Source organism: Triturus cristatus, chromosome 1_2 (genome assembly GCF_964204655.1).
Source record: "Triturus cristatus chromosome 1_2, aTriCri1.1, whole genome shotgun sequence".
Classification (NCBI taxonomy): domain Eukaryota; kingdom Metazoa; phylum Chordata; class Amphibia; order Caudata; family Salamandridae; genus Triturus; species Triturus cristatus.
Window position 1 is genome coordinate 1059963518 of NC_140580.1, and position 18098 is coordinate 1059981615.

The window sequence follows — 18098 nt, forward strand, 5'->3', positions numbered from 1 at the left end:
GTATCAGAACGCTTTACATAGCACCAGTTGCATTACATGAGGACACATGTAGGCACATGTTAGGCACCGGGAGATAATGTTATTTGCCCAGAATCACAGGATGTTCAGTGTCATTGCCAAGACTCGAACCCAGTTCCCCAGATTCGAGGTCGACAACCCTAGCCGTTAGGCCAGCTCCTCTCCCTTAGTTGTATCCCCATGTGGTGTTTCACCACGGATCTAGGGCTAATTAAGCCACACTTAAGCACCTTCCCTCTGGAGACTTCTAAGGGTATTTTCTCAGCCCCTTCATACTTGTGAGCTCTGGCATTGCCACTCTCCTCACCTACAGCTCCGATCTGACCTCCTGAACAGCAAATAAGTCTTTCCCTCGTTGAATATTCCTTCAAACTGGCAGCATGGCTGGTGCTGAGCAGAGGCAGGTGCAGACCGGCTTTCCTTTGGCGCGCCGGCGGCGCGGCTGCACTGCGGTAGTGCTTTATGAAGCCCCCGGAAGTCAGCATCTAGCGCGCTGACCAGCTTTCTGACCCTAGGGTATTTCCGGTACTCCCGGAGCTAATGCGAGCTCAGAGCACTGAGCTCACGCCCCTAACTAAGTGCAAGTGCAAAAGCTGCTAACCAGCCGGTAAGCAACTTTGAATATCATTTGTTTCGTTTCAGATTCAAAACAGTGCAATATAGATTTTTGAAAAAGGTACCAAAAACAACTTTTCAAAAGATGGCTAAGAACGGCAATTAGTTATCAACCAAATGACCGCAAGTCCACAGCATTCAATTTTAAACAAATAAGTGAAGTTAAGACAATTTTAGCAGGGTAGATCAAAGCGTGCAAATGTGACTGTTAGGAGTATCCAAATATTTAAATACCCCAGAGAGATCAAAACGGGCAGGCATTGCAGTGGAGTGCTTCATGCAGTGCTCTAAGGGAACCAAGTTAACTGTGAGCTTCACAACATGGTGCAGTGGGAAATTTAAAATTCCAAAACTGGACGCCTTTTATTCCATGAAGAACGGGACAATTGGTTCGAAATATGGGCTATATATTGGAAACTACCTCAACCTGCTGATGTGAAATCGTATTTCTTTTGTGTCTGGTATTTTTAAAAATGTGTTGGGTGCCCTCTCACATACATGCGTTTGATTTATATAAGGCTAAGTGTATGCATTGTATTTGTTGTTTGACATCTAGTGAAAGTGTTTTGTGCTGTGGATGTGAATAATAATTACTGGGAGACCCCATGAGTAAAGTCCAATTCACAGTGAATATTAGGAAAATGGTCACACAGGCTCTGATGACCAGAAAACTTGACCATTGCAGCACTCTATGCAGGAACAGCAGCACTTCCTGTTGTTTAAACCCAGTAATCATACACCACCTTTTTGTGAGTACTACTTTGCTATGTGCTCAAAAGGTGAGTAATCTGCAGCTGTAATTCCCATTGGCAGACCAAGCGTCTTATTTTCGGTATTGCTGCTATGAGCGGATGCTCTTTCTAATCAGATTGCTTACTCCCTCCCCACCTCCCCGTTTGGTGGAGCACACCTTTTTAGTAGGCTGAAAGGTTTGAATATATTGATTGCATCAGTCACTCTGAGCCTGCAGAAATATTTGGCTAATAAACTTCACCAGTTGTACGGGGGTGATGCATGTACGCGGCTTCAGGTGAGGTGCTTCAGCGGTGAATTCTTATGGCACCACATGTTGGCACGCAAGAGCTATTAGTAGTAACATTTTTTTTATCCAGTTTGGTCACTTGGAGATTCAAAAGCTGAGGAATCTGCTTTACCCAAAGTGATCTTCCAAGACCCACTGAAGGATGATGGAATAAGGAGTCTAGAATATCCCTGTGCTGAAAGATATTGTTCCATGTAACTAGCTTCTTATAAATCGGAGACTGTTGAAAAGTTAAGCCGCAAAGGTCCTGATGTGCTGCGTTATGTAAAAATGAAATTTAGTTTCTGCTTTATTACGAAACCAGTTCACCGATAACTAGTATACATGGGGAGTGCTGGGAAAAATATGAATTTTTATATTTTCTGGTCATGTATTGGGAATGGGTATGTGATTTCCATTCGTTCTTAAACAATGGTTTGACTTATTCTGCTGCTTTATGATGCTTTTCCCATGTCCCCTCCTTCCCTCCCTTGCTGTCTCTCACGTGGTGTCTCTTTTTATATAAATGTTTCACAGTTTCAAATAAGATTGTCTCTTCTATATGAAGGCCACTGAAAAGGTGGATCGAGCATACATATGCTTACTAAGTGTCTGCTAATGTAATGTTCATGGCTTATGTTTTTAAAAAAATTTTTTTTTTTTAAATGACTTTAAAGTGTAGAAAATAGCATCGCTATTTTCCGAATGTAGCACACTTACAAGGCAGTGCTATAATGCGGAAAACAGTACATCCTCTGGCAGTCTGAATCGTAATTCACAAGCTCCTATACTAAAATCTGCAATGCAGATTCTTTGGTAGGGAGATTTTCAAGAAAATGAGGGTCTTTTACTGAGAATTAATAAAGAACTGTAACCTTTACGTTGGTATTTACGTTGGTTAACTTGTGTATTTGTTATTTTTAACAGGATTATCATAAAATAATCAAAAATCCAATGGACATGGGAACGATCAAGAAGAGACTTGAGAATAATTATTACTGGGGTGCAAGCGAATGTATGCAAGATTTCAACACTATGTTTACAAATTGTTATATTTACAACAAGGTAAAGTATGCTTGTGCTTCTGTTCTCTTTGGTTTCATAGCAATCAAGGAATTTAGCATTCCGCAGACTTTGATATCTGGACTGTTTAGAGATTACTTGGTGGTCTTGGGAAACTGCTTAAGGCGTGTGCTTTTTGTCATGTCACCTGTATGGTGGAGCTGTGACCATCTTCTTGGAGGAGTAATAGAGGATCCTTCTCTGACTCGCTGTCTCCTGCTCAAATGTTTTCTGTATGCCCTCCCTTCATTGTCCTCTGCTAATGCTGACTGGTTCCCGGATTATTGGATCCCTCCTAAGAGTAGAATTAAAGTGTGTGTTGGTAATCTCGACTAGGAGGTAGGGCATTCTCCTTCATTGGTCCAAAAATGTGGAACACACTTCCAGAATCAATCGGAAACTGCAACTCCCTTAGATGGTTCCTCAAACACCTAAAACATGGCTATTCTAGGCCTCATATGCAGGTTACTTACCGTGTCCTCCAGCGCTGGGAAACCTTACAGGTATCTACATGCTATACAAGAATTAAATAATAATGGAGCAGAGCATGCGTACCAAGTCTACAAATTTATTACGAGTGTAACCATTTTTGTTACCCTATCGTTTTGATGTCAACCCCATATTTTTTTTTTTTCTTCTGTCACTGAAGGACTTCTATCAGGCAGTTGTGGTTATTACCTGCTAACTTTAATTCATTTGTTAGAATTGTCTTACAGACCACTCTTGTTGCATAAGAAACATAAGTAAAAATACATACCCAAATAGGCACCATGACTGCTTTATGCAGCCCCTTCTTCCATTGGAAGCAGAATCTTAATAGCAGCTTAAGAAAACAGCCCCAAAGCATACAACTCTGGGCAGCATGCCACTCCTCAAACTGGCTTTCTCGCGCGGAGATTGATGGCATTTTATCTGACAATGTTTACATCCCCTAAAATGAAGTGTTTTTAAGTGCCAAAACAGGAGAGCCATTTGGTTGCCAGTGCTTTCATCATTATTTCTTCTTTTTTTTTTAAAAAAAACACATTTTTAGTCCGACTTGTCTGCTTAAATTATGCCAATGGGTTTCAGTCATTGAAAACCATTAGTACATATTTCTTTTTGCCAAATTAAATCCCGGTTTTCCATGATGCACTTAAGTAAAAATGGTTTTGTATGCATGTTTTAACATTCCTAATACATCTATTTTCTAGGATGTATCTGGATTGCTCTACTGAAATGCAGTGGTTATTTTTTTAAATTTAAAAATGTTATTAGAAGCGTATGCCTGCCAGTTTAGATGGATGTTTTAATTAGAATTTTCCTGGCAATTGCTTGAAATAAAAAATAAGGCGGGCCCAAGCCAGACTGTTTGGCTTTGCCAATGCTTATTTATTGTTGAAATGGTTTGGGATGAATTGGTCTAGTTACTTATAAATCTTTGCTGGCACACGAAAGTCAAATAAATTGTGCACATTTTTATTGCTATTTGCTTTGTGTGGTCTCCATGTTGTCATTGACTGACCCTTCTTCAGCATGCCCAAATACTTTCCGCATTGAACAGTTATAACGGTGGGAAGTTGTGAGAAAGTGGCTCTGAATTTACTGTTCCCAAATAGGTACAGGGTTTACAGAGTCCACAGTCCCCAGAGGCTTGGCAGAGGCTAAAGTTAGATATAACCTTACTCTCTAAAGTGGTAGCTTGGTCGAGCAGTAAGGCAGTATCGGAGGAAAGTGTAAAGCATTTGTTGCACACACTCAGTCAGCAAATGGTCTCACACACTCAATAACTGAACTCTAGGCCAATGGTTTATATATAAAAAATATATGCTTGTTTTATTTTAGAACCAACAATAGGTATTAAAATATACTTTCTCAGAATTAGATGCTTTATATAAATACTTTTGCAATATGCAATTGACTTTTGTAAACTGTTACAAGTGGTTGCAGTAGGCAACACTATTTTAAACACAATAATGCATTGAGTTCAATGGAAGTTTCATGTTATTTGCCACGGATTACTTTTAGGATTACTTTTGGAATTCCAGGACTGGATCCTAGATTCAGTCCTGGGTCAGTACTTGGAATCAAGTGATAAAAGTAGACTTAATTACTGTGATGATTTTTAGACAATATTTTGCTATTTTAAAAGTAGACACTTAGAAAATATTTCATAAAAACAGTCAATGATTCCCTATGGCAGAAATATGGTGCTGTGGAGTTCGTGTTTGACGAGCTCTCAGCACCATGTACTCTTAAATGGCAGTACTGCACTTAGTGCCCAGGAATGGACCTAGGTACTGTAGTGGCACAGGGCTCCTGCTCCTGTGCCCACACCATTGGCATAGGGCACCCAGCTAGAGGGGTGGCTGATATATGCCATGGCAGTGTAGGTGATGGGCATGGCACACAGGGTTGTGTGCCATGTCGACTCTTTGTTTTGTCTTGCACCCAGACACCCTGCCTGCAAGGGCAGTGTGTGTGGGTGTGTGTGTAAGGGTACAGGGCCTCTAAGGGTGGCACAATGAGTGCTGCAGCCCTTAGGGGCTTTCCCTGGTCACAAGGCCCTGGGTACCTAGGGTACCATTTACCAGGGGCTGACATGTGGCCAGGGTTTGCCAATTTGTGTTTTGTGTGTTTTAGGTAAGGAACATAGGCCCTGGGCACCTGATTGGCAGGAGTCCAGGGCACACACAGTCAAAGTACAATCAGCAATTCGGCAAAAAGTGGGGACATACCATGCAAGAAAGATGGCACTTTCTCACACACCACCAAGGCAGCACCAGCTTCCTTGTGGAACCTGAACACAGTACTCCACTCATGGCAGAACCATTTCAAGAAATGCACAAGGAGTTGAAGTTTTTAACCCTAAAGATAGCATTCCTAATGGCCATCATGTCACTCTGCAGGGTCAGCGACTTGCAAGCAATCATAATCTAAAATGTGTACTATCCCGTCCACAAGGACAAGGTTGTTCTGCTAATGAGCTAGGCACTTGTAATTTTTATTTTTAAAATTGTATTTGTTCTTGTTTTTAACTTCTGTGCACGAGCTCACCTACCTATATTGCGCCGACTGCACCACCTCAGCAAATCCCAGCAGCAGAGCAGGGACAGTCAGGGAACGCTTTCGTGCCCCCGGGGTCCCGGATCACGTGACCACCAGGGAGGGCAAAGGTCAGGGTTAGTGCTCCAGGCGGTGTGACAGCCTGACACTATATAAACCAGATATGGGCCGGACGCGCGCAGCGGGCGCGCCGCTTGCGCGCCGAAGGTGCGCCTAAGGTAAGCACTTATGACCCCTTTCTGTTTCACAGTCCGGGCAGTCGGTCCCGTATCTGTTACTCTAGTGATTTGCTGAGAAAGCTCAATAACTCTGGGCACACCCCAGCATGTCGTCGCATCATGCCATATCACACTGCTTGCCAAGCACACCTGCGTTGTCAAGATTGTCACATTTCTCTTCCCCTGCTCATCCCTTATAAACGTTTGGTCTCTCCTCCTCATGCTCTTCCCACCGCAGAAGTGACTATTACACCACCGCTGAAGTGTCTCCTGCTTAACACCAGATCGTTAGTTAAGCATAGCACCGAATGTGCCCTGCTTATCGACCAGAGTGACACTGACATTGCTTTTCTGACCGAATCCTGGACTGATAGCGCTTCCGGACCTGACCTTATTGCCGCCTCGCCCCCAGGCTATAATCATCTAGCGCTTAATCGTCCACTCAGAAGGGGTGGAGGCTTAGCAATTATTTATCGCTCCCACCTGAAGGTCACTACTACTGACACCTCATCCCCGGAATGCGAAGCTCTGGACTTTCAAATTCAGTTTTCACCTAAACACGCGTTTAAAGGCTCGCTTTTATATAGACCTCCAGGCCCCAAGTCTAATTTCCTTCTCTATTTAGGGAAGGCACTGGAACACGATATTAATAATGCCAATACCACCATTCTTGGTGACTTCAATTTCCATCTGGAAGCCATCTTAGATCCGGACACGGCCCAACTTTTTAGCCTTATGGACTGCGCCGAACTCTCCCAGGTAGTGCAGGGTCCTACACACAAGGCAGGCCACACTCTGGATGGCATTTTCACTAATAATTCTAATCTGACCTTTTCCAGTTGTCTCCCACTTACCTGGTCAGATCATCAGGTTGTATTTTTCCAGCTTGCCTGTCCCAATTCCACTAATCCAAATCCCGCTCGTCATACTGCTCTTGTTAGGAAATGGAACAAAATCCATGAATACGACGCTATATCTACCCTTATTGCTACTTTCCCCTCCCTTTCACCAGATCCCAATACAGCTGCGGCGTCTTACCACGGCTGGATTAAACAAGCAGGAGACAAACTCGCACCGCTTACCAAAATCCGCTGTACTAGAAGCTCTCCTACGGCGCCCTGGTACAATGCCGCTCTCAAAAACAAGAAGCTGGAGTGTAAGAAATTGGAGCGTCAATGGCGTCGGCATTACACTATGGAGGACAAATACAGCTATAGAGCCTCCATTTCTCAATATAAACTTCTACTCCACACTTCTAAACAACAATACTTTGCGGACAGGATTACTAAATCTAAAAATTCATCTAAAGAACTGTTTCAGATCGTATCTTCTCTTTCAACGCCCCCTCGTTCCCCGGTTGTGGCAAGCCAAGAACTCTGTGAGGACATAGCCGAGTTTTTCTTTAATAAAGTTAGCCACATCTTCAATTCCTTTTCCCCTTTCACTAATGATATATCCGTACCAGTCTCCCTTGGCTCTACTTTTTCAGCAGTTGCTGAATTAAACAGCCCTACACTTATGTCCTTTGCCCCCATGACCACCACAGAAATTATGAAGCTTATCACTAATGCCAAGTCTGGCTCCCCTTTGGACCCCAGTCCTGTTGCCTTTATTAAAATGGCTCTTCAGCCAACTGCCGTAGCCCTTACAGATATTTTCAATAACTGCTTACAAACTGGTATCTTTCCATCAATATGGAAAATAGCATCCATAGTTCCCCTTCTAAAGAAACCCTCGCTTGACCCAGGCAATCCCAACAATTTTAGGCCAATTTCCCGTCTTCCCCTACCGGCAAAAATACTGGAGAAGGCCATTAACAGCCAATTGAGCACCTTCTTGGGCACGAACAATCTCCTTGACCCCACTCAATACGGCTTTCGAAGTGCTCACAGTACAGAAACGGCCCTGCTAAAATCAACGGAAGAAATTAAAACCTCCTTAGACCAGGGTGGTCACGCAGCACTTATTATGCTTGACCTCTCTGCAGCCTTCGACACCGTGAATCATGCCACTCTTCTTGCTAGACTGCATGAGATCGGTGTCGGAGGCTCAGCATTGGAGCTGCTCTCATCCTTTATAGCGGGGAGAGTAAGCTCAGTTGCCCTGGGAAAATTTACGTCTAAGCCATTTAGGCTTCCTTGTGGGGTGCCACAGGGCTCCTCCATCAGCCCCACGCTGTTTAATGTTTATGTCACCTCACTTGCCCCACTGATCAAGTCATTTGGTTTCTCCCTTACGTCATATGCAGACGATACACAGATCGTGGTTTCTCTCTCACCCCAGAATGTTGCTTCTGCCCCTCTTCGCTTCAAGGAGTGCATCGCGGTGGTAGGCTCCTGGATGGCTGATAACAGTCTTAAGTTGAACACTGATAAGACTGAGGTTGTTGTCTTTGGCAACAACCCGGTTTTTTGGAATCCATCTTGGTGGCCAGATAACATGGGCTTACTACCAGAACCTACATCCAAAGTAAAAAATTTAGGCATTTATCTTGATGATAAACTGTCTTTTAAGGACCAAATCAATACCATTGTTTCTTCCACTTCCCATCTGCTTAGGACTTGCAGGAAGTTGCTCCCCTACCTCCCCAAATCCTGCCAACAGACGGTCATTACATCTCTTGTTATGCCTAAATTGTATTATTGTAACAGCATTTATCTAAACTTACAAGAAGGCCTGTTAGGGAAGTTACAGCGGGTCCAGAATACAGCAGCAAGACTCCTGACCCAGACTCCCAAATTTGTGCCCATTAAGGATCAAATCAAAGAGCTTCATTGGCTCCCGGTCAGGCGCAGAATTCAATTTAAATCTCTGTGCATAGTTCACAGAGCTCTATATAAACTGGGCCCACAACACCTTCAACAAAACATCACTTGGTATTCCCCTGCTAGATCTTTACGCTCTTCTGAAGCCAAATTGGCTACGGTTCCCTTCATTCGTAAGGCTACTTGGGGCGGCAAGCGCTTCACCTTTGCAGCCCCCAAACTTTGGAATGATTTACCCCTTCGCTTAAGATCGATTGATAATCATCTTATGTTCCGGAAGGCCCTCAAAACCTGGCTTTTTACTCTCTAGCGCTCCATTGTTGTTCCCTCACGGATTCTGTATTGACAAAGCGCCAGGACACCTCCGGGTAGCAGCCGCGCTATATAAATTAAATTAACATTAACATTAACTCCACAGTTCCTATCAAAGGTAGTAGCGCCTTTTCACCTCAATCAAAGCATCCAACTGCTGCCCGTCTTTCAGGACCCAAAGACAAAGGCTGAAGGGGCACTTGCATACCATCTACAGGAGACAAAAGCAGTTTTGAAGGGGACCCATCTCTTCATCTCCTTTGCTAGGACAAGCATAGGTACATTGGTAACCAAAGGAATGATTGCATGATGGATAGTGGAAACTATCCAAATAAGCTATGCAAGGACATTTAATCTTGCATATTGTTGATCCAAGGAATGAAATTTACAGTAGATTGACCTTTATAGCAGGGGCTGTTTTATTCTGTTCTCTTCAATTCAAGTGCTATCTACACCTATTTGTTTTGCTTTTTGCCTTGTTAAATTGCTTAGAAATGCAGTCAAATGATTCATGAAATAACTGTAAAAGTTTGCATGTTTTTAGGTCAATATGCTGTTATTAGTTACAAACATTTTATTGAAAGTCCGAACTAAACTTACTTTTCCTGCGGTCTTTTGTTGAACAGCCCACAGATGACATTGTCCTGATGGCGCAAGCCCTGGAGAAAATCTTTCTTCAGAAAGTAGCCCAAATGCCTCAAGAAGAAGTGGAGTTGCTACCACCAATTCCAAAGGGCAAATCTCGGAAACTGCCAGCTGCAAAAGCAGCAGCAGCAGCAGGACCAGTGGCAAAGACTGCAGTAGTTGGTGTAGTGACACCACCTGCTCCCCCAGGTAAAATCAAACACAATTGAAAATCGTCTCAATTTCTAATTTTATAGTCCACTTGGGACTTTTTGGCTTGCCATATAGGCTCTCAAAAAATACAAATTGCAGTGCATAAAACTTGCAGGAGTATATGTGTATAACCTACATTTGCGTTTCTTAAAATTGCATTTCGGCATCTTGCACCTTTCTTGTATTTACCTCTGTGGACCTATTTTCTTTTTTTTATCGTATGCAGCTAAATTTGCACCCACAAGAGTTGGCCATATGCATTTCAGATATTTCATTGACCCCAACCATCCCTTCTCCATAAACTGTCTGCATCGATAGAGCTGAGGTTTTGTAATGCCTTTTTTTGTGCCAGTGTAATCAGAATGTATTCAGGGGTTAAAATCTGCAGTCTCGGGCAGTGCTCTTAAATATGCTGCGTGTTAGTGTTTACTGTTCACAGGTCCATTTAAAGACCTCTCTAAAAAATTTAGTTCCAGAACCTGTACCCGCTCCTCCTGTAGAAAAGACACCACCTCCAAAACCGCCCTCGAAACCAACTCTACCAGACCGAACCATCGGAAGGCGAACCGAAAGCGTGGCAGAGCAGCGGAGGCAGCGATTTAAAGGTCATTAGCTTTTTCTTTGTGACTGATTCTCTGGTGACTTTTATTGGTGTAGACCTCAACACTTAAGTAATCCACATGCACAGTATGTTAAAAATGCTAAGTTCGTATGAATCTTGAGCTGTTTGTTGCATACAAAGCTATTACCATGACAGTCTATGTACTGGTGATGGTGAAACTTGCATATTTTGCTGCCTTTGTCTTCTAAACCGTGGTATGACATGGACACTTGTGGCTTACATGACATCTTTTTTTAGAGATCCCAAGGAGATTGCATCACATCTGCCTGAGTTGGATACAAACTTAACCCAACAAATGCTTTTTTTGTGACTTGGGGTATGCACAGATTTAATCTGATTAGTCACAGCTTTGCGGATATTCCTGATGCAGAAGTTCTAAAACCAGGGGAGTCAGGATATGCCGATGACAGGATGAGGCATCCGTACTAGTTTACTAAATGGAAATTAAACAGGTTGCTTTAAAATATTAAAAAATCCTCCCAAAATGGGAGCAAACAGACTCGTGGTTGCCAATTATTTTAAAATCTTGAAATGAGGCGCTCGTGTTGATTATTCACCTGAGCATTACAAATTGACTTGTCCCAATTTTCATGGCACTGTTGAGGCAGGGGAATTGCTTTACTTTGTTACACTTTAGTTTTAGACAGATTTTCACTATTTGGTTTTTGTTCTTACAAGAACATTTGGTTGTTCTGCTTCCTGCTCTTGTTCTTTATTAAATTGTCATTTAATGTGATCTTAAGAAATAAATGTTTTAGCAGTACTTTGTTTCCTCTTGCATTTGCATTGCATTCTGCCTACTATTGGTTTCAAGCAGTGTATTTCATGCTGAGGTCAGTTTTCTTACTTGCATGGTGCTCCTTCCTCCTGGAAATTCTTGCCCATTTTGTGCTAAGCTAATGAGGTTAGTGAGTTCATTTGGATCTTGTTAACAAATAAATGTTGCGTTAGACCATTATTACCTGTGCATGATCCTCACAAGTAGACATTGGTAATTAGGCTTTGGTAATGCAGTACCAGCCTTTCAGTACTGAGAGAGAATTGGTTCTCTATCCATGGTTCTCAGCTTTCCCAAGCCCTTGGATATATCTACTTCTTCGATGGAGAGAGCGACACATTGCTACTTTATCTTGTGAATGGGATAAACCTGCTCTATGTCAAAAGCAGCCCATCTAGATCAGTCAATCCTATTCTGGTCTTCAAGTTTATCAAACTTTGGTTAAATCTGCTGCCAGTGTTGTTGAGCCCCTGCTAAATTTCGGCTATCGTGGGTCAAATCAAGCTTACACAAGATGGGTATGTTTCACTTGGGATACCAGGGTAGCCAAGGCTTTCTCCTGCGCTGGTATTTTGAAGATGTTTAGATAGAATAATTAGTGGGATTATATTGTTGTTAAGGCCCAGTAAATTAAGTGGAGTTATAAAAAAAAAAATGGATTGTTTACACAGGAGGAGACTGTCTTTAATACCATTGAGGGAGCGTAACTAATTGGCTGGAGTGCGTGGGGCATATTATTTCTGTTGTAGTACCTGGGATGGGTTCCTTTGTTAGGTTGGTAAGGGGGAGAATGACCCCCAATACATTGACACCATTACTGTTATCAGGGTTATACTGTAAAGCTCTAACTGTAAAGGGCCTTGCTTGGACAGGGAGAGCAAGCCCTTATGTTAAAGGCTCACCAATCGCGTACATCAGAGGATTGGATATTGCCTTAAAACTTTGGGTCCTTCTGGTTTCACATCAGCGGCTGTTTTTGTCTTGTGTTGTTGTGTGTAGATTTAATTTCCGTATATAGGTTTCTCGATTTATGCCCTTATATAGGTACATTTCATATTGCCCTTATTTCGGCATAGAAAATCCAGTCCTTATTTAGGCTGTCCATGCTAACCAAATACAGGCATGGTCTCCTACATCCGTCAATCCATATCGCGAGTTCTTGGAAAACCAGACTTAAGCCGTTAGGAATTTCCCTTGCTTGGATATTGATTTCTCCAAGAACTCATTTATTATGCATGAACATCTATTCCTTAGGGGTTCATTCATGACGTTCCGATGCCCGACTTTTACGTCAATACAGGCATTCCTAAACACCTTCAAGGTATAAATATACCTGCACTTGCCCTGGCAAACCTTGGTTCTGGTACGGTCCAGTTCGACTGCCTACTTGTGGTTTGCCACGGCAAGTTCGGAAGGAGATCGAGTTCCAGCCTGATGCACTGACCAGACGCTGTCTTCCTCATCGCAGAGAATCCAGCTCCAGTGTTTCCGACTCCCCTTGCGGGGTGTTGGATATAGAGTCCCGGAAAGATTCCAACCTCACACATTCTAAGGTATGGAGCAGACTAGAACTTACAGAAACTCTTGGCAAAACTAAAACTATAGCTAGCTATACTTTAGAAAACTGCAACTACTTCTTACCGCGTACTACACTTAGGTTAGGTACACTGCGGTAGATCTATTTAAAAGCATCAGATGAGTATTCACATTTTAGCCTGTGTTATTTATGTATGTATTTTATGAATATATGCCATAGCTACAAACCATGCTATTGCAGTATTTTATCTTGCTACTAACCCTGTACGTATTGTACTTCGCATCCTGTCTTACGATAGTAGCAGTTCATATCTCTTGCATGAGAAATAAGACTGTTCAATAAACCCCTTTTTATTGAAACGCCCGTCTCTCTATTTCTGTGCAACTCTGTAGAAATTAAGCATGCACGATTGACTGAGTGAAACTGTTATCTATTGTTTCCACGGTTCTGAGATTGTTCCGACTATAAGGGAAACAAAGTTGTCATGTTTATGCGGTTGTCAGAAACTAATCCCTTCTTGTATATTCGAGCAGTTTCTAGTGACCTCTGAGTTAGCTGGCACACACAAGTAATTAAGTTTAATGTACTCGATAGAGACATACTGACCTCAGTCCTATGTCAAAACTATAGTGTATATTATTCCAATGCGCAGAGCCTATCGGGGATATAGGAACTACAGTACAGTGTGAGCCATCAGGGTCGTTCCCTCGTAAGTCCCAAGCAAAGCAGGAATGTTTTATTATGCTGCACTGGCATATAGCCCTGCAAACATGCAGGGCTGTATGGCATGCTGCGCATGACACCGTAATAAGCTTTGACGACTCGTGCGTATGGGGTGCTAGGGCGCCACCCTTTTATCACTGCCAGAAATAAAAAAATCTTTTGGGCAACTTAGAAGGGCAGAAAATGTACACTGATGTACTGATAGATCTGTGAAGATGTTTTTAGTTTTCCAAGGCCTGTACTGTTGATAGAGCCAAGTGCACATGTGAGCAGCACAGGTGAGAAGGCCTCTCTAGGGCTGCATGGATTGCATATGGGAGGGTGCTTTCATTCCTGTCCAGTTCACACATCAACATCCATAAACATGCAGCACATACCTTATAGCATGCAGCTTGTCTATAGGAAGAAACCTTTCAGAATGCAGGTTACAGCTAGGTTGAAAAAGGATCAGCCTCCAGCTCAATTCTGGCTCCTGATGAGACTGTTAGCGGGTTCCTGAGTCAAGAAGCACTGACTTTAGATCTCGCTTCTGAAATGATGCTTGGAAGAGTTGTGAATAAGTTCCACGGAGGTGTCAAGGAATTACCTGCTCTAACAATTCGTAAATGCGAGATGGTGTTGGGGGAGCACAAGGCAGGAGATGTTTGAGGGATTCTGTTTTAACATATAGATAGTGCTTATTTCCCCTGTTAGGCACTCTGAAACACTTGTCTAGGTAGGTAGCATGTTAATCCATGAAAAGTGGGTGGTTGAAAAGGAGTTCTTTTGAGCCTTTGTTGGAAGCATTTTTGTCATGTTTGACCACCGAGTTGCAGTTATTACGTTAACGACCACAGTATTATGCATTTTGAAGGATGAGAAATTGTGAGAAATAGGTTCTCCTGTTCATGGTTTTCAGTAAAGCTGACCGCTTTGAATAACTCTGCAGGTCCCTTAGGGTAATAGTTATGAGTGCTAAGTTGTCCATTCTGAGATATTTAGCTTGGTTTATGATTCTGTGTCTAGCTGGCACCCGCAGTAGTGGACCAAATTGGTTAGAGTCCTCTGTTGTCCAGTGGCTTGTGGCACATCTCTAGTTATTCCACCCCTGTTGAAGTGCTAGTACAGTACCAGTACTGGGTGACTGACATGATCTTGGAGTTATTATGTAGCATGTTTGTACAACAGTCTACTTCCAACCGCTTTCATGGTGGTATTGGCATTAGTGAGGGCCAGGAGTACTCCAGTGCCACAGACAGCCTACAGCGCCACTGCACACACAGCCATGATTCATGGTGCGGTGGAAGTAAGTGATGTTTATGGAAAGCTCTCACAAGGGAAGTTCATTACCAAGTGTGAGAAACAAATGCAGACAATAGGGTTGAGCGGATGAGCACTTTTTTGCCACCCATTACAAAAATTTTGACTAGTGTAAGTGTTGCACTGATTCCTTGTCTGCCGACACTGCTGGGTTCATTATAGTTAGCAGTGGCTGCATTAGCAACCTGAGCCCATGAGGTCACTTGGTACCAAACAGTAAAATGACAGTATGTATAAAATGTAGCCTAACTAGGCAAATTAGAAACATTTTCATTCACTGGCCTGTATAAAGATCATGGTTCTATTAGGGCCCTTAACTTAAGACAGTAACTTAATTTATACAAATGATCCCGATTTTGTGGCAATCCTAACATATGTTTCAAACAGTTAATGTCTCAAATCTGTCTGAGGCAATGGGGGCATTTGTCATCACAAGTCTTGTACTGGGTTGGTGTTAATAGTTGGCACAATGCCTATATTTTTAGATGGTAATCAAAAACATGACTAGGTAGTCAGGATGAGCAGTGTCCTGTTTGGGACTGTGGCACAAAAAAAGGAGAAAAATGGTTGTCTTTTGATAAAAAGGAAAAAGATCACCATATATGCAGAGCATCTTTGATCCACAAGACTATGGTATGGTATTTGAGTGCATGCCACTACAGCGATATGGGTGAAACCAATGTACATGGACCCATGGATGACTCTGGCAAAATGGTACTTCCTACCATGTGGATCAGGATCCCTCCAGAGAGAGCAATTTATTAATCCTATATCCATGTGTGATATTCAATTAATTGGATTTGATGCTTAATGCTTTACATTCATACTAACACTTGTCTATAGTGGACCTGCAAGGGTAGCACCTAACACTGGACTAAGATCCAAGTAATATATCTACACAGCTTACTCACCACTACCCATCAAGCCGAAATCTATTATGTTGATAACTAGGAAAATGCCCACTCCAGAACTATATAAAGGCATGCCTTCCTTTTAACCCTCTTTGGGGAGAAAGGATTGTGTATGAGCTGGGGTTATTTATTTTATTTATCTTTTTATTGAACAGTTGCTCAGTATACAACAATGCATGTAGAATGAATAGGCACATATAGCGAGTCAATTTAGGAAAGTACAAACCATACCCGTTTCCGACAGTGATTGTGTTGGCAAGTACTTTTCCAAAGGCACAATGTTGTGCGAAAGACACTCCAGCCTCGGGTGTCTCCTAATTCTTCCAACCCCCCCCCCCCCCCCTTCCAGCTCTACACCTAGTCTACCTCAGGTCTCCCTGTATTAGACCCAGCTACCCCACACCACCTCGTGCTTACAGGAGCAGCCCCAGCCCTGATAAGCCTTGCGCTCTGCCAGTTGGCACCAGTCTAGGTCGTCCTTCCAGTCTTGTATAAGCGGGGGTCTGCTCGCCCCCCCCCATGCTTTTGCAATAGTTTGTTTAGCTACCCCAGGAGCTGAGTTGTTTTTGAACTTTGAATTAGAAATTATATCAGTCTTCCCCAAAAATATTTGCACAAGGGTCAACCTTATTGGCACTGTAATGTATGAGGCTCTGAAAATTATTCATATCGGTTTTACGAAAGAAAATGCTCCTGTGGTACTATGTATGTGTTTCATGTAACTAAGGTAAACTAAAGCATATCCGTGTATACAGTTGCCTGTTATCTAGTTTATTAAACTGAATTTTATTTCATTGGTGGTCAATGAACTAAAATGCCTCATTTATTGGATACTTGTGTTATCGGCCTCACTATTTGGTAGGTGCTGGTGGAGATTGGCCAAAACTCCCACAAGAGGCCATTCGCTCTTTGCTCCCTAACTGGTTTTCAGCATCACAAAACTAGGCTCTCAAAGATTGTTCAGCTGCAGACCGCGCTCACCCAAGTTTTCCTACCTCTCACTATTAAAGCAAAGTTCCCACTGCCTTTGCTACCAGCTACAATCTACAATATAAGGCTCTAATCTCACAAGTCAGGCAAGCAAATGCAGCTCCCTCCTATCAGGTTCCCCTAATCTTTGCCTTCTACCAGTCTTCTCTCTTTCAGTGTGCTTGTTAGAGGATGATAGACTCTGCCCCCAATGCTGAATGAGTTCCCTTGTGGCACCATAGTCTGATAAGTCATTGATTTTTTTCAGTATGTTCTGCACCCTCCCCCAACCCAGGCCGACATCCTCAAAGGTCAAATTTCCAGGTTCTCTCCATCCCATAGTTTAGCTGCTAAACACTTCCCTCTAAACACTGCAGAAATGCAGTTCCCCCATTCTGAACTCGAGGCCCCCTCCTAGGCGTGTTCTCACTATGGTGAACTGGGTCTGTGGGGGGGTAGGGGGGCATGGCCAAGTGGCCAAGATGGCGGACGCATTTTAGCAACGCACCGCGGTCTGCCCTGAATACCCTGCCAATTCCACTAAGCAGAGGCGACATCCGCACATGGCAAGCAAAGAATCCACTCCCTCCGGCCAGAGGCTCAGCTGGTATGGAGGCTGCGACAGGTAAATACGAGGCGGTGAAGATCTGAGCCGCGTATCGGCTGGCGCCTCCTACCGCTACGGCCGCGTGCACAGCACCGAGCTCCCTGGCCTCTCGAGCCCCAGAGTCCGGTCATCAGCGCCAAAGGGGAAAGATAAGAGGGCTGGTGCGCGGAGCAGCGTAGAGAAAATACGCGCAGGGCAGCATGGTGAAAATTGAGGGCGCTACGAGAACGTGGCGCTTGGTGAGGTGAAATCACCAGGAAGACGGCGGCCCCCTTACTGGAGGCCGCGGCAACTGGCACCTACCTGATTGCGTTTCCCCCGGGGACTTGTCTGAAACGGCGAGACAGGCAGTCTCCTGGGGTGCCGCATGAGAGCTACAGGTTCAAAGACTGCCCAGAGGTAAGGAGTGGAGAACGGGGTAGAGGTGCTGGGCGGGACCCGGGGGTGTTGTTGGGCCCAGGTCCAAGGAAGCACAGGTGCCTGCGAGAGGTCCGCTCTGCCCCTCCTCCCCCTTCCCCTTCTGACTGGTGGGCACGGGTGCTGCAAACCCCACGCCTACCCAACTGAGTTGCTCACGGGAGTGTTGGGGGCTTGACATGGCACAGGCGATCACCCGTTACCCTGGGTGCAACAAACACATGGGGGCGAGGAGTGGAACATGGAGAGAAACAGACAGGACTGGGGGCTGTGTCGGGCCTAGGTCCAAGGGACCACAGGCACTGGGGTCGGGTCTGCTACAGCCCCCCCCCCCCCCTCCTC

General features: G+C 43.8%; 1 protein-coding gene across 7 annotated transcripts in view; it reads left to right on the top strand.

Moving 5' to 3' along the window:
- The window catches only part of BRD3 (bromodomain containing 3), a 336658-nt gene that overhangs the window by 39027 nt on the left and 279533 nt on the right, over window positions 1–18098 (top strand). For all 7 annotated transcript variants that reach the window (XM_085612657.1, XM_085612615.1, XM_085612646.1 and 4 more), the window contains exons 3-5: window positions 2582–2719; window positions 9683–9890; window positions 10364–10498. In XM_085612657.1, the coding sequence (XP_085468783.1) occupies window positions 2582–2719; window positions 9683–9890; window positions 10364–10498 (481 nt within the window). The remainder of the gene's footprint in view (window positions 1–2581; window positions 2720–9682; window positions 9891–10363; window positions 10499–18098) is intronic.